Source organism: Neopelma chrysocephalum, unplaced genomic scaffold (assembly GCF_003984885.1).
Source record: "Neopelma chrysocephalum unplaced genomic scaffold, ASM398488v2 Primary Assembly neopelma1_96264, whole genome shotgun sequence".
NCBI lineage: Eukaryota > Metazoa > Chordata > Aves > Passeriformes > Pipridae > Neopelma > Neopelma chrysocephalum.
The window spans coordinates 18,695-35,744 of NW_020924913.1; the positions used below are offsets into that span (position 1 = coordinate 18,695).

The window sequence follows — 17,050 nt, forward strand, 5'->3', positions numbered from 1 at the left end:
CAATTGGCCATTCAGAATAGGAACAAACAAGCAAGTCCATATTTCGCAAGGTATTTTGCAGCTCATCCTCCTTTTCTTTTTATGGTAGAACACACAAAGACATTCTTGTTTAGGAAGAAAATTGCTTTGAATTATTTAAACTTTGAGGTCCATTTAAAAATGAATTTTATTGAAGTCAGATACTCCCAGGCATGAAGGTAAGACATAAATAAAACAGAACCTACTTTATCATAATGTACCACTTCATTTTGCAGCAGTATTTGCAGAAGAAACACATTGAAGTGCCCTTCCACATGACTTTAAACCTAATTCTGGACAACACCAGTCTGAGACATAATGAAAGCTGTTACCAATTCTGAGTTTGGTTTTCAGAGCGATTGACCATCAAAATCTGTGTTTAACTTCAGCAGAATTGTGTTCAGAAGCTCTGAAAACTGGGCCTGAAATGACATGTTTGGACCTGAGTCACATCCCCTTCGGTGCCACCCACCAATACTGCACTGATGGCTGTTCCCACAGGAAAATCCTGTTTGGAATCATTTTAAGGTAAAAGCCCAGCCCGGTGTCAGCCCCTGACAAGCTGCACACAGACCCCAGGAGGGGAAGGAAGGGCTGATTTGGCACTTTCTAATTGACCTCGCTGGAACTGGGCCCGGAGCCCCCAAAGCATCCCTGAGCAGCATTTCTGGAGCACCATCGGTGCCCAGTGTGCACCGTGGATGTTTGTGGGGAACCCCAGGGCTGTGTGGAACCCCAGGGCTGTGGGGACAGGGCTGGCAGTGCAGGTTTGGGGCCAGCAGGCAGTTGGGCCTCCCCAACGGGCCCAGACGTGGCGTTTGACCCCAGCAACGGCCAGAACGGCTGATGGGGACCCAGCAGGTGAGTGGGAAAGGTGCTGCTCTCCCCATGCCAGGCCCAGAGGGGGTACAGGCGGGTCTGGGCTGTCCCGTAGGGAATGGTTCCCTTTGGGAACAACAGTCTGCTGTCCCAGAGCTTTGGTGCTGGCCATGGGACAGGCCTGGGAGGGATGGAGGACACCCACCCCTCCTCCTCTGTCACCATCACACTGGAGGCACTGGGCACTGATGAGAGAGCAGCTTTTCATGGCATTCCCTTCACCCCAGTTTACAGCCCAGCCTCAGCAACTGCCAGAGACCTCAATGGGTTTCTCCCAGTCATCTCCCAGATGATTCTTGGTAGCCCAGACAAGGCCAGAAGATGCTCTTCTGATGCACTTCTGCTATGGGGAAAGCTGAGAGAGTTGGGACTGCTCTGCCTGGAGAAGGCTCCAGGGAGACCTTAGAGCCCCTTCCAGTATCTAAAGAGGCACAGGGAGAGCTGGACAAGGACTTTGGACAAGGACTTGCAGGGACAGGACGAGGGGGAATGGCTTCAAACTGACAGAGGGCAGGCATAGATTGGATATGGGGAAGAAATTGTTCCCTGTGAGGGTGGTGATGCCCTGGCACAGGTTGCCCAGAGCAGCTGTGGCTGCCCCATCCCTGGAACTGTTCAAGGCCAGGCTGAATGGGGCCCTGAACAACTTCCTTTCTGGTGTTCCATACTAGCAAGACACCTTCCAACAGGTTCTGTTTGTTCTGTTTTTAAACTCCTGGACTGAAAGTGTTCTCAAGGAGTGAAGGAAGAGCTGAGCTGGAATTCCTGAGGTGGGGCAGGGGGAAAGTGTTTAGGACCGACTGCCTCAGGGACAGCCATGCAATCTGAGTGTATTCATACTTGTGCTCTTCCAGGGGTCTCAGGGGCTTGGACTGAGCCAGTGGTTCCCTTCCCACATGTTTCCTCAAGAGGGATCTTCCTCAAGAGCCCCTGAGGTGAGTACAACTGTGCCGAACGGCTTAGGACCGTTTTCAAATGGGGTTTAGGGAAGAGAACTGCAGGAACCCTGGAAGGCTGAAGTTGCTCTGCCATGGATCTCCTGTCTGTCCCTGGGTGGGATTCATTTCTGTGGGATTCATTTCTGTGTCACCATTTTACCCCAAAGGAGACTTCTTTCCTCTGCTCAGTCAGCTTAACATCTCTGACAGGGAACGTGTAGAACTAAAACAGGAGCCTGATTTCAGATGGCTCTGTACAACTTTATTGTAATCACACTAATAAAGGTACCAAGCACAAGCAATGTGCTTAGTGTAGAAATAGATTTAATACATATAAGTGGATTTTGCAGTTGGTTCTCCATGAATGAACACCATTCTTGTTCGGACCAGAAGAGGTATTTCAGGTGGTGCTTTGGAATAGGACAGGATACCTGTCCTCCTCATACCGAGATGAAGTAAAGAAGGAGCATTAGATCTCCATTTCATGACTGTGAAAAGACTTTTTTGCAGTTACTTGGATTTTATTTCGTTCTATTTCCTTTTTTTTTCATTTAATTTAATTTAACATGTTCCAAATCTATTTATCCCAATACATTTAGTAAAGTTAAAAGAATGGAAGGCAACTAATTTTATCATATTGCCCCTTTATGTCATCTTGTCTGGTGCTAAAATCCACGGATTTTAAATGCAAAGCATTTTCAGAAATCACTTTTTGAAACAAACCAGACCTCTCCCGGGACATTTTGCAAAGGCAAGCAGTGACAAGGACAAGGGGGAGTGGCTTTAAGCTGAAAGAGATTTAGATTGGATATTGGGAAGAAATTCCTCCTTGTGAGGGTGGTGAGGCCCTGGCACAGGTTGCTCAGAGAAGCTGTGGCTGCCCCATCCCTGGAAGTGTTCAAGGACAGTTAGATGAGGCTTGGAGCAACCTGTGCTGGTGGAAGGTGTCCTGCCCATGGCAGGGGGTTGAAACGAGGTGATCTTTGAGGTCCCTTCCAACCCAAACCATTCTTTGATTCTATAAAATCACTCGAAATCCCACAGTTGTCTCCTCACCTCCCGCTCCTTCTCTTGCAGGCGTGGCAAGAGGCAGAGGAACACAAAGAACAACACAGGACTGGCACAGACAGAGGAAACTGTAAAACGAAAGGAGAAAGCCACGAAAACCTGACTGGGACAGAAGCGGAGCCACAATCAGAGCCCGGGGCGGGGATATTCCCGAGCCCTCCGCCGCACATCCCTCCGTGCAAACTCAGGGAAATAGAAGCTGAGTTGATCTGCGCCGATGAGGCAGGCAGCGAGTTTGAGTTCGGCGAGCTGGCGTCGCCCGGAGCGAGCCCAGCAGCACATCAGGCTCCTGCCGGATCCGCCGGGGACAGCCCCTGGCACGGCGTGGACGCGCGGCTCCGGCTGCCCCTGCGGGAGGGCAGCGCTCGGTACCGGCAGCAGCAGTTCGCGGCGGCGGCCGCCAAGTTCTCCACGGCCCTGGAGGTACCGGGATGCGGAGGGTTGGTTGGAAATCCCGGGATGCAATATTCCATGTGAAATCCGAAAATTAAGAGCTATAAAAAAAAAAAAAAAACCAACAAAAAGTGGCGGCCTGAAAAATAAAATCTAGACACAGTTTGGGGAAACTGGAATAATTTATTGAACACGAGAACACAATTTAAAGGCATCTGGGGCTGGACATGTTAATGAAGGGGACAACCTGTGTTAATTGGGGAGTTGCACAAATTTTTGCTGCAGTTTCCAAATAGTTAATTTTTCTCCTAGTAGGATTAATAGAGGGATTACAGAGGTTTAGACATGATTTTAACAATCATCTCAAAAAGTCCTTTCTTAATTCTTCTTGGAGCCAGGTTTATATCTCCGGGTTGCACATTAGCAGGTCTCAGGACAGGGGTCCAAACTTCTTGAATCACGAGGTGTTTGCCAGCCTTGTTTTCCTTTTGCTGAAAGCTGGGTTTGGGCTCCCACAACAAAAGAAGGAAGGTGGGGGCTCAACTTAAACCAAAGAATCTCGGGTGATTTTGTATTTTTCTCCAAGTCCTTAACTGTGTTTATGTGTGGAAGAAATTGAAGTCCCATAAAGGGAAAAAACTTCTCCCCTCTTTAATCCCAGCTCTATCAGCAACAAATGACCTCTCAATAATCAGAGAAGTTCCCACTCTTCCCCAGCTGTCCCTGCACTACCTGGGTCAAATGTTTAATATTTTGCTTGAACAACAGGTCCCTTTGAGTCCCTTTTTTCCCTTTATGGCATTTCCATCGTGTCCTCTGTTTCTTTTTTCCCTCTAAAGACAGAAGATGCCACCAGAGCTGGGCAGGAATCCTTTTCTTTCTGCATGAGACAGGACAGGTCCCAGAGGGATCAACCCCTCAGAACTTTGGGGGTGTTCTCTTCAGCAGCTCAGAGTCCAAACACTGAGTTCTGTGGGAGCACTTCCTGAGGTACTAAAGAAGCCCAGTGTACTCACATCTGAGCTGTCTGAAGTGGACATGTTCTTCCATCAGTAGTTATTTCTACACTTTCCAGTTTCAGGATGAACCCCCCCAAAATCTACAGACCTTGGACATTTTTAAAAATCTCAGCCAGCCCTGAGTTTTATCAGTGTAAGATGAGTAAAAGAGGGATGTCCTCTGGCAAAGGTTGCAATGAATTTTACAGCGGAGAGAGGAGAGGAAGGAGGTGTTTGAGAGCCCAGCAGGTGGGTCACCCTTCCTTCCACCAGTGTCTCCCAGAGAACAGCTCTCTCACAACTAACCTGGCTGCTGGCAGTGACCATGCAGACAAGGGCTTCACTTTTTCCATGAGACAGGATGCTAAAAGCACTCCTGGGAGCTCTCAAATCAAAGGAAAAAGGAAAAACTAGAGCCATTTTCTGCTTTACAGGAACACAGTTGGTGATGAGAATAGAGGACTTGCAAGCTGGACTCTTCACTGTCACTAAAAATTCCTCTCCACTCTGAGCCCAGTCCCTTCAGCTGGGTACCTGACATCCTGAAAAAGGAGCCAACTACACTTGTTTTAGTGCTGTTCTGCCAAACCTTATTCAAAAGCATTGGTAAAAGCACAGAGCTTTCCAGTTCACCAGCAAATATCCTATTCCTTCTTCTTTTTTCTACAATACTGAGGCCATTTTTTTTAAGCAAGAAATATTAGAGCAGTCAATGAGTAAAATTAGCAAGTGTCATCCTTTTCAGGTGCCTTTTTGCTCCCTATATTCAGAAATGAGCTGTGGAGGGGACAGAACCACTGGCTGCTCAAGAAGAAAAGAGGACTTGCCTCATCCTAAGAGGAAATGGAAAGGCTGGCAAATAGACATACTGGGGAAAGAGTGACTAGAGATTAAGGGATTCTTTCCTGGGATTGTGGACAGGGTGATTGGGACATCCCAGAATTGTAGGGCTGGGGCTTCTCAGCAGTCTCTTAATCCACCTCTCCTCAGAAGCAAAATCAGAACATCCCTGAAAGACAATTCTGTGCTCTGCACTGATTTTTGTAATTTAGTTAAAGCCAGAGTCTATTGTACTTCAGTTTTCTCCATTGATCAGTGACAAAAAGCATTTCCACCTAACAAATGATGTATTATAACATTTGTAAATAATGGTTTTATTTCACATGCAGCTTTGCAGTAGAGGCTTTGCCACAGAGGATCCCTTGAAGTCCTCTCCAGATGATATTTCCAGAGTTGCCAGTTTTATTGAGGCAAAACTCGTCATCTGTTACTTAAAACTGGGGCAGCCTGACATTGCTCTGAGTCATTCACACAGGTAAGAAAAAGTACTGATTAGATTCACTACTAGGACTGAAATCCAAAATTGAACAAAGACTGGGAATAAGTGCTGTGCAGGAAGAACCAGTCTAATAATGAGAAACGAGGAATCAATAAAATACAGCTGACACGTTGCACTGATGTTTAGATTGGACTAATTCTCCAAACTGGAGATTTCAGCTGTAACAGCCCTGGACACATCCAGTGCTTTGGTCACACGGAAGGAAAGGAGCCTGTGTGTGCAGCCTGCCCAGGCCCAGACACAGGGAGGGGCTGCATCCTTCACACTGGTTCCAAGCACCAGCTCTGGGCTGAGAGCCTGAGTGCCCAGGAGTGGCCAGAGAACAACAAGGGCACTCCCAGGGCACAGCTGGCAGGGACACAACCTGCATTTCTGCCAGCTGGAGTATTCTGTCAGGGGAACCAGAGGAGTGGAAGCAGTGAGCCCTCCCATCAGGAGCTGCCCTCTCTGCCACTCTCACTGCTGAGCTGCTGCCAGTTTGATCATATTGCCTGAAAGCCTGAAATCTGTTACACCTGGAACTTCACCTGTTGAACTAAGGGTCTAACACACGTGCCAAGGTTCACCCACATAGAACCTGTCCCTTGCACAGGAAGTATTTCAAAATCTCTCAAGTTAACATTATGATATACTCCAGATGCACACGGGGAGATGGGTCACACACCTGCCACTCCTGTCTGGGGAGCTGAGGGTTAAAAGAACTTGTGCTGTAGCAGTTTTGCTCGTGTTAGCTACATACTAAAGGCAAGAGAGAATGTTACCCCTGGAACTTTTTTCCTAGGCTACACAAAACTCTAATGAAATCTCATTCATGATAAAATCACAATGAAAATGTTAGTAATGCTTGTTCACAGACCACAACTGGAGAGAGAAGGAGAGGGAGGCAGAAAGTTCACTGACATTTGAGACACAGCATGGAGCTGTAGAGAATAAGTTCATATGGTCTGTGCCTTAGTCACAGTTTGATTCCCTTGAGCTTCAGTGAATAACAACCTCACCTTGTCCATCCCTCTTCTCTCCCACAGGAGCATCATTCAGAACCCCTCTCATTTCCGCAATCACCTCCTCCAGGCCGCTTGCTTTCGGTGCCTGCAGAGATACTCAGAGGCTGCCAGGTACTGCCCTGCCCAGGCTGCTGCAGGGCTCTCTCGTGCCAGCTCTCAGGAGCCAGGACATCCTCTCACAGCCAGGCTTTCACCAAACCACAGGGAGCTTTGCTCAGGCTTTGTGTGTGTGACCTCAGAGCTCCAGCCCTCCCAGTTGGTGTAACATGAATAACCCCAGCTATGGTCCTAAATGACACGATGGATTGTTTGCTGGCAGAGAGTTAACCAAGCTAAAAATGTGTTTCCTGATGCTCATCTGAAAGTTGGACAAGGACTGAGAGTTCTGTGCAACTTTTTGGTACAAACGTGTACTTTATGGTACACATTACACTCTTTTGATATGACTTCCTTTCAGTCTGGCCACAGACCCCCTTCTCTGCCTGCAAGCTCATTTCTGCTGCTTTTGTTCCCAGGAGTGCCATGATTGCTGACTGTCTGTACGTCCTGGCAGGAGGCACAGACCTGGAGACGAGTGACCTCATCCAGCTCTACTGGCAGGTAAAAACTGAAAGCCAAAGGAGGAATGGGGTGCCTGTCTCAGCAGTGGGATGAACAGGGAGGATTCCTGCTGAAAAGACTGCCTGCAAAGGGAGCTCTTGGGCACATCAGTCAGCAGGACACTGCAGAATCCTTCTGTGTGGCTTGTTGAAGGCCTGGGCTCAGTGGGGAGAGGAACTGAGGCGACTTTATTCGAAGGGTGCAATGTTTTATAACCTACACAAACATGGAAGGATTCCTTATGAGGCAGAAGCTGGAACTGCAGCATCTGCTTGGCTGCTGCCCCAGGGGGACAGGGCAGCCTTTCAGGGTTGCAGCTCATTCCTGTGATGAGTTTCTCTGTACTCTGCTCGGCCCAAAACCTGCTGCTGAGGTCTGGTTCTTTCCAGGCCTTCAGCCTGCACATTCCCCACACTTCTGGGCTTACAATGGAGTAGATTTGTTTGGACTAATTTTAAGGGATAAATTCAAGGTTGCTAACCCTTGGATCACACTTCAATTTTATAAAATTTAATTTTGGATATTCTTGCCTAAGCTATTTTTTCTAAAGTCTTCCTGAGGTGACCTTCAGAGAGCATGGAATCACTTTTTCTTTTCATCTAAAAGACAGTTGATCTAGCAATTGTCCCCTCATTGAAGACAGAGGTTTGTGGAGTCTCTGTCCAACCCACCTGATTGTTTTGCTTGGGTTTTTTTAACCAGCCATTACCCAACAAGAAATGTATCATTTCTTTGCCTTTTTAGGCTCTGATTCAAGAAGCCCTCAGTGGAGAAGTATCTTTTTCTGTTCTGTACACACCTTTTGACAAAGAGGACGAGGCTGACAAAATAAAGGAGGCCAACAAAAGCTTTGCTGAAAAGCACCCTGATTATGTGCAGCACATATTCACAGGTAACAGCAGCTTTCACTGGGGACTGTGTGTGGGGCTGAGTCCAGAAGAGTTTGAGAGAGTTTGAGAGTTTGTGCTGCTTGTGTTCCACTGCTGCAGGGAATTGGACAGAGTATGGTTTATCCCAGGCATCAGCAAAATTGAAGCTGTTGATGCAAAAGGCTGTGAAGTCCTAAATTTCAAAGCCCAGTGAGAGCTGGATGGGTTGGTTTGATCACCTGGTTCTGGCAAGCTTTCTTGAGAGCATTTCTCCTTCTTAGGCTTCCTTATTTTTCTCAAAAAAAGTAACTTCTCTTACAACTGAAAAGAAACGTGACAGTGGAAGTGATTTTCCTTTTCTATCACAGATCCTCATGGAATTCACCTGTTGCCAGAGAGAGCTGAGGCTCTGCCTGACCAAGAGTACTTGCTGACTTTGGGCTTCAGAGACAAAGAGATTGGAAAAACTGTGGAAAAATCTGTGATTCGAAAGCTGCCAATCTGCCCAGGTGTGCCAACTTGCTGAGTAACTGAGCTGGCTCAGGGGTGATGCCCGTGATCCTTGCTAAATGAGGGGTGTGGGGGTTGTCCCGGGACCCATTTCTCTGTGCCAGCAGCCCCTGACTGCTCAGAGAGCTCTCCCCATCCCCTTCATCCCTCCCCCAGTTTACCCAACACCCTGCCAGATCCTCTATGAAAAAGGGAGATGGATAAACAAAGCCTCTGTGGTTTCACTTCCTAGACCAGAAAACAGCTTTCAGTCCCAGCACAGAGGAAGAAAGAGAAACATTTTGGGAAAACACTGGGAAAAAGGTCATGGCAGTCATAGATTTTATAGGAAGCACCAAAATAAAGGTGAGTATTCTGCTGTCTTTCGGGTGTGTGGTGGCACAAACCTCTGTGTGTGGGGGAGGGATGTGCTTTTTGGGGTGTATTTCCTGCTGCACGTGCTCTGCCAGCATCCAGAAGGACTCAGTGAACTGCTTTAGGAACAGAGTTCCAGTGGGTTGAGGCACTTTACAGTTTATTCCATGCAATTTTCTCCAGTCTTTATGGCCTATAATATGATATCCCTACTTCATGTAACCACCAAGACAATTGCTCACTATATTTAACACCCAGAGCAGGGTATACCAGCACATACCAGCAGGATTCCATCCAGAGTGAATCACTGCTGCTTGAAGCATTTCTAGGGATCGAGATTGTGATCCCTACGGAGTGAAGAATGTGAAACAGCCTTCCCAATCTGTTACAAACATAAGCAAAGTGATCATAACAACCTCTGCTCCACCCTTTCTGCCATAATGGACACAGCTTTTCAGCACTGTGGCTGACAGTGAGCACAGAGGTCAAAAATCAATGTTGTGCATGGACGAGACTTTTTTCATGCAATTCTTAAATGCTTCTCCTGATAAAAGAAACGTGAGTTGCAATTTTCTGACCCCACAATTCTGCCTTTGCTTTTGGAGGTGAGATCCCTCTAACGCAGCTCTTCAGTCTCTAAAGAGTAACAGAAAGAGAAAAAAATTTGAAATCAGGCATCTTTTGGATTCCTCATGACTCCCCCATTTTGTCAATTAATTTGTAGGAACGGGACCCCACAGTTCAAGCAGAGATATGTGGGATCTGGTTTCCAGGGCACAGGGACAAGAAACCCATCCTGCTTCCTTCAAAGTATTCCACAATTGTCTTCAAGCTAGAAACATGATTTCATCTTATTTGCATCACACAGAAGCTAAATTAAAAACTTCTGCCAGGCAAACTTCAGCTACGGAGTTGAGCCTTACAACTTATTGTAAGAGAATAGAATAATGTATTTAGGGTTTAATAGAACAAACATTTCTTCCTGCCCTCTTCCTCATTTGCAGATGCAAATGTACAATCCAACTTCTCGTTCTGATCAGACTGGTTTTGACAAAACCATCTCAGTGCCAAAGCCAAGCTCATTAAGCCACGGCAACACCTAAGAGAAATAAATTCTGCCCCCTTGGTTTTGCAGCCACACAACCTGGAGTTCATGACATGATTTTTACACACAGTGCAGTGGGAAAGATGTGAAAGTAAGGGTTTAACATGCTTAAAATGTACCATGTTCCTGGCTGCGTGGAGGTCAGAGAATTCCTCTGCAGGTTTTAGTCCCTCCAGGGTCTGTATTTGAAAACCAGGGATTTGCCTGTCTGCACCCAAACAATGAGCTGACACCCTGCATGCCCCCCTCAGCCTGCTCCCCAAGACTGGAAAAGCCATCCAGGAATTCAGGTGATGTTTAATGTAGGGGATCATGGAAAAAGCCTCTTAGAAAGGAGAAAACCGCATTCATGTTTGTTCCATTTGCTGCGATCACATCTGTGTTTTTCTGGTGCTACCAGAGAGGTTGTGGCAAGAAAGTCTTGCCAGCACAGACATGATGAGAAGCCTTGAGGGATCAGGGTGTTCCCTGAGCTTCTCCTCTAACCTCTTGGCTTCTCCTGGGCAAACAGGACAAGCGCAGCCCGTGCGCCCGCGCCATGGAGCACTTCCAGCGCGCCAGCCTGCTGGGCAGCCTGCAGAGAGGGGAGCAACAGGCCCAGGGCATGGCCCAGGTCATGGCTGAGCTGGCCACCATCCCCTACCTGCAGAGAGTCTCTCAGGAGGATGACAAGCTGGTAGGTTTTGATTTCTGACACTCCCTTTGCGGGCTGGGAGCCAGGGAGGGAAGGGCCAGAGAAGAGTTCTGTGCTGCCACGTTCTCTCTCTCTGCAAGTCATTTGTCCGATGTGAGGACCTGAGGGAATTTTTAAATCCTCCTTCAGTGCTTTGTGCCAATCACCTGCAAGGGTAACTTTGATAGAACCACCAGGAGTCACTTGTCAGCATCTGTTTAAAACCCCTTCTTCCCCCCCCAGAGAAGATTCAAACTAATTTTTTTCTTCCTCTTTGGCTCAATTAAAAGCCATCTTCGAACACTCCCAATATATTGTGTGAGTGCAGGGCTTGAGGTGTGTGGGATTGAGCAGACACAGAGAAAGAACTAACATTCAGAACCATATTTGCTTCCCTGCCTCAATTAATGAACCCCACAGTTTGACACACTGACCTCAAATTCCCCCAGAAGAAGTAGCAGTGTGTATTCCCTCTGACACCCTGGCCACCCCAGAGCAAATAAAGATGCTGAGGAGCAAAAAGGAGCTTCAGCATGCTCTGGGTTCATTTGCTTTTTGGAGAAAATAATGTGTCCAATGTGAGGACCTGAGGGAATTTTTAAATCCTCCCTCAGTGCTTTGTCAGAGGAGGTGCCAATCACCTGCAAGGGTAACTTTGACAGAACCACCAGGAGTCACTTGTCAGCATCTGTTTAAAACCCCTTCTTCCCCCCCAGACCTCCCAGGATCAGTCTGGGAAAATGCAACCATTCAGATCATGCTCCCTTGACATTTCTGACCTCAAAAGGCACCTGCAGCAAAACAGCCCAAATCCAGTTATAACTAAGGAGGAGAGGGGTGGAAAAGAGGGAAAATTGATTTTCTGTGCTGGATCCATCCACAACATCCTCCCTGTCTCGGAGTAAACCCCCCTGCCTGCTCGTGGTGTCCTCGCAGACTCACTGCAGAGGTGCCATAAATTGGTGAAGAATCAGAGGCTGGTGAGAAACACGTGGAGTGGCCCTTTGGCTGAGCAAACCAGCAAGGGCCAGTGGTGGGATGATGGTTAGAGCAAAGAGGCCAAAAATTATGGTATTAAAAAGTGGGGTTGGGGAAAAAAAGAGTAGGGGGAAACATCTCCTTCTTGCTCGGTGTGGGATGATGGAGAGAGTTAAACCTAGAGGGGACTCAGGATTTTAAGGTGAAAAGCAGCTGCCACTCCCTGGATGGACTGAGGTCGACATGTTACTGAGCTCCCCAGTAAAACAATCAACATTGATCAGATGAGCAGAACAGAGGGTGGAACGAGGTGGAGACTCCATGGCCCCCCCTCCATTCCAGTCCCAGCAGAGTGGGAGGACACTGTGGCACTGGGATGGTCCAGCACCTCTCTGACAAGGGACAACCCAGATGTTCTGATGCTGAAGCCACAACCGTGTGGAACCTCCTCCTCAGGGGCCAAACCACGACCACCACCCTCCCATTAAATACACCAATGAGAAATAAAAGGTATTTATCACTAGAGCCACTCAAACTCCACCCTAACATAAAGAAAACAACGTAAAAGTTGGGAATAGGGGGGAAAGGGGGAGAAGGCCTCCACTGAAACTGCTGGGATCAGTCAACTGGCTGAGCCCATCTTCTCTCCCCCTTGGGTGAGAAATACACTCTGTGCATGTTAAATGCTGCTTTTACTGCTAGAATTTTTGCCTGTGCTCACCCCATAGCATATTGATTAGATTGCTTCATATTAGAGCTCGTGCTTGCTCAATATGTGCATCAGCAGACCGCTTTAAAACCTATTTTTGCAGTAGACACCATCACCAACAACCTCCCAACCTTCCTAATCTGTCACCATTTGCTTGAATAAAAAGTGTTGTTCTGCAAACTGTTCAAGGGGGTCCTTGCAGTCCTTGGCAGGACCCGCTGAGGGGTCCTGGCTCTGTTGAGTTCCCCCTGAGAAGGGTGGTGAAGGTACCTCTGAAATTGTGAATCTGTTGGCGAAGGGTCTCCTTGTGAGACACTGACAGAGTTTTGGCCACCAAGGTCTCAAAATTCTAAACTCCCACTTTTCACGTGACACTTGGGCTCAGTGGGCAGCCAGTGCCTCTCCTCCTCCCCTGAGGGGATGTCTCTGGGTGAGCTTTGTGCCTCCAATCTCATTGAAGTAGACCCGGAATATTTGTATATACAGACACGGAGCAAATAGATCTTAATTACTTGTAACAAACTGGGGAAGAGGCTCCAAAAAGTATCGTTTGGGTTCACTTCAACCAACTAAACGTTTTGGAAGAGACCTACGAGTGTGCAACAATACCACAGGCATCGAATACCAGTTTCCCCCAGTTTGTTCCTAAACGATGATGCCAAGGGCTGCTCCAGGCAGGGCACCCTGGATCCAACCCTTGTCTCTGTGTCACTGAATTAAGAGTAACTGGAGCATTTCCCAGGGTTTGGGAAGTGTGCAGGGTGAGACAATGCCAGGACTAACCTGGAAGGGGGCTGGGGGAGGCCATACCACAGTATTTTAGATCTGTGGCTGAAGCAGAGTTGCCCACGCTCACTGTGAAAGATGAGTCACGAAATCATCAGAGCGCAAATTATTTTTAATTAGGTTTTAATCTGTATGTTCAGATAAGTTATTTCTCGGTGAATCCCACACTGATGGTTTGTGTCTCGGTGCCACAGCTGCAGTCCCTGACAGCAGATGCCATGGACGTCCTGGCAGGAAGGACCAGAGATCGGGTGTGGACTAAAATCCAGAAGGTAAAAACCTGCAGCAAAGGGCAGGAGAGCAGATTGGTCCTTGGGAGGGAAATGTCCCACTGAGTCCTGTCTGTTCAAAAGGCAGGGGGAAAAAAGGAGGTGTCACAGGAAACCTGAGCACACGCCTTGAACTCTGTCCATGCTCAGGCACCAACCACAGGGACATATCTGGGATTTGTCTGTGAGTAGGGAAGGGTCTGATGCCATCACTGCTCTGCAAATCCCATCACAGCTCATCAGCTGCCTCAGGAACGGTGCAATGGTGTCAGCAATTGTTATTTCCACTCCCAATATGTCATAAGTGCTTATTTTGGAGGCTGGAGCTGACAGATGTTCTATAAATATGAAAAGCACAAACAGCAGCCGAACCACAGTTCCAGGTGGGGAACATCCTTACCCTGGGGGTTCCTGGTGACACCCCGAGCAGTGCAGACACTGCTGGATGTTCCTAAAAGAGCTGCTGTAAATCCTGCTGCTGTCCTGGTGCCCCCTTTGTCGCCACCCCACACCCCACCCATCATCTGGGACCCGTTTTCCTCACTCCTACAACCCTCTGTACTCACCCAAAGCCAAGCACTGCCTCCCCAAAATATAACAGGGACTTTTAACCACAGAGGAAAGTCATGCAGACATTTTAATTTGGTCTGTTGCAGAAGAGTCCTGGAGGCTCTGGTTAATCTGGCCAAGCCCTGGACTGGACCCCTATGGCAGCAGCCTTTCCAAGACAAACACAGTGGAATCTGTCTTTTTGGGACTTCCCACGTGCTTTTGTCCAGTCCATAATTTCCTAAGCTTTTATTTCAGCTTCTTAGAAGTGAGGCTGGCCCCAGGATTCCTCTAATCCTCTCTGTGTGGAAAGTACACATCCCTGCAGAGCCAACCCATGAGGCTCCTTGGAGAGCCCCAACCTCCCCCTGCTCCTGTGGCAACGGATTTCTTGGCAGCAAAGGAGCAAAAGCCCAGGCACAAGTGCCCATCAAGCTTCACCCCCACAGCAGAAAACTCTTTTCCATGGCATTATGCACAGTGCTGTGGACAGTCATTCCTGGGAATGCCAGCTCTGTGGGCACAGTGAGGAGGCAGAGCTCCTCTCCCAGACTCCTCGTGCCCTTGGCACCCCGGGGCAGCAGATGGAATTGTCCATAAACTTTCCTGCTTCCTTCTCTCACAAACACAAACCCCTCCCCAACACCGTCTGTGACCAGAGTCACAGCACAGCTCCAAGGTCAGGGCTGAAAAGCACTTTAGAGCAGCTCAGTACATGGATAAATACAACAGGAAGCCAAAATCACTTTAGAGCAGCTCAATACATGGATAAATACAACAGGAAGCCACGCTTGGAATAATTCCCAGTCAGTTCTTCTGTGTTGGGAAGGAAGAAGCTCCACTCAATGCCTGTCAGCAGGACTTTTTTCTTAATTATTATTTCCCCTTAAAATGCAATTGGGAGATTGATTCTTTCGCTCCTCCCACTGTCCAGGTTTGGATCTGGAGTGTAACTCCCTGTGAAGGAAGGTGATTCCCACCTTCCCCCTTCAGAAACACTGTGCACAGCTGGCAAAGGCCTGGAATAAAGGTCAGGTGTGGGGAGAGAGCCAGGAAATGATGAGCCTGGGACTGACAGAACACCTGGAAATGCTGCTGGGAGTCAATATCTGTGGGGGTTTGAAATCCCCTGGCAACACAAACGTGCTCTTAATCAGAATAATTCCATCTTACTCTGGGGAAAGACTGAGGTCATGTGCTTTTTTACTCTGCTCTCCAGTGGATTATATTCTTGGGAAAACATATTGATTTGGAGCTTCATTTGGATTTACTAGGAAAAAAAAATCTTGCCCTGGCAATATGGAACACTCTTTTTACTCCATGTGTTGATTTTTGGCACGTAAATGGCAGAAGCTTCAGTTCTCTTTTCTCATCAAGAAAAACTGGCCAGGCAATAATTTCCCCCTCATCTCATCCTCGTCAAGTGGCTGTTTTTCAGCACCACTTGCAGACAGAGTTGTGAGAAATTCCTTAGTGCCATGATATAGTAATTGGAGTTGGATCAGGGGTTGGACTTGATGATCTTGGAGGTCTTTTCCAACCCAACCTATTCTATGATTCTATGATTCTATGATTCCTGTCTCGGTGTGCAGATGTCAAGGGAAGTGTCTAATCCACATTGAGTTCAAACAGAAATAGAGAAATAAAAATAATTACAAAGTCAGGCACCACTCCCACAGCAAATGGCACGAGAGCTGCTTTCTTTCGTGTGTTTTTGTTTCTAATGATGATTAGATTTGAAATAAAATAATTGAAAAGCTTTTAAAATTTTAACAGGGGGGAATGGGCTTCTGTATAATTACAGGTGGCAAGAATAGAAGAGGATTTGAGGGAAGGAGAAGAGGATTTCTTAAGGGACCGGAGGGTGCAAACGCCTGGAATGGAAAACATGAACTGGACCCCAATGGGACAGGAATATTTGGGACAGGAATATTTGAGACTGGAAAATACAAATATGTTCATTCCTGACCCACGCAGCTTGGCCACAGAGTCGAAAAAAAGATGTACAGATTTTGGAAATAGTTGATTTTGTACATATTTTGATATCTGTTCAATAGATAATCTTATTTTAAATTATATTAACTTCGCTGTATTCATTTATATTTAAATTAAATGATATTTAATGGTATAAACTCTGGTTGTATCACTTTAAATTTAAATGGCATTAAATAGTATTTGCTTGCATTTAAGTTATGTTACTTTAAATCTAAATTGCATTAAATTGTATTTGTACTCATTTTAAGTTGCATTCATTTATATTTAAATTGTATTAAATTGGATTTAATGTATACATTCTAGTTGTATTAGTTTAAATTTAAATGGCAATAAATAGTATTTACTTGCATTAACTTTAAGTTGTATGAATTGAAATCTAAATTACATTAAATTGTATTGATTTGTATTAACTTGAAGTTGTATGAATTTAAATTTAAATTCCATTAAATTGTATTTATTTGTACTAACTTTTTGTTCATTTAAATTTAAATGGCATTAAATAGTATTTACTTGCAATAACTTAAAGTTGTATTAATTTAAATTTTAAATTAATTGTATTAAATTCCATTAAATTCTATTTATTTGTATTAATTTTAATTTGTATTAATTTTTATTTAGATTGTATTAAATCGTATTTAATTGTATAAATTCTAGTTGCATTAGTTTACATTTAAATGGTATTAAATAATATTTACTTGCATTAAGTTGTGTGAATTTGAATTTAAATTTAAATTGCATTTAATTTTAAGTTGTATAATAATATATAATAATATATATTGTTGTATAATAATATTTACTTGCATTAAGCTGTATTTGTTTAAATTTCAATTGCATTAAATTGTACGCACTGATATTAAATGTGAGTTATATCAACTGAAATTTGAATTTTATTCAGTTTTGTTACATTTACATTTACATTTTATTAAACTGTCCCTTCTAACCCGGCTGATTCCATGATTTCCCCCCGCTTATCCCCATTTTCCCCCTGTTTCTCCTCCTCCCTCCCCTTCCCCCCC

General features: G+C 46.0%; 1 protein-coding gene and 1 long non-coding RNA gene across 2 annotated transcripts; one reads left to right on the forward strand and one right to left on the reverse strand.

The window, feature by feature from the left end:
- Nucleotides 1-778: 778 nt before the first annotated feature.
- On the forward strand, nucleotides 779-16,124 carry LOC113981217 (spermatogenesis-associated protein 16-like). Its single transcript, XM_027708506.1, has 12 exons — nucleotides 779-879; nucleotides 1,752-1,832; nucleotides 2,913-3,326; nucleotides 5,464-5,609; nucleotides 6,659-6,748; nucleotides 7,153-7,237; nucleotides 7,982-8,129; nucleotides 8,475-8,617; nucleotides 8,851-8,961; nucleotides 10,587-10,751; nucleotides 13,416-13,493; nucleotides 15,844-16,124. Exons 1-12 carry the CDS (start codon nucleotides 865-867, stop codon nucleotides 16,063-16,065), a joined length of 1,698 nt encoding a protein of 565 aa, XP_027564307.1. The 5' UTR covers nucleotides 779-864; the 3' UTR covers nucleotides 16,066-16,124.
- Nucleotides 10,719-11,980, reverse strand: LOC113981218. Its single transcript, XR_003538354.1, has 2 exons — nucleotides 11,335-11,980; nucleotides 10,719-10,870 (listed from the first exon to the last, which is right to left on the reverse strand). It is a non-coding gene; the product is annotated as an uncharacterized LOC113981218 (long non-coding RNA).
- Nucleotides 16,125-17,050: the final 926 nt, after the last annotated feature.

Excerpts from the sequence above, each read along its gene's own strand:
- LOC113981217 (XM_027708506.1), top strand. Across the intron at positions 5,610-6,658 it reads GCTCTGAGTCATTCACACAG|GAGCATCATTCAGAACCCCT; the intron begins GTAAGAAAAAGT and ends TCTCTCCCACAG. Across the intron at positions 8,962-10,586 it reads TAGGAAGCACCAAAATAAAG|GACAAGCGCAGCCCGTGCGC; the intron begins GTGAGTATTCTG and ends CTGGGCAAACAG.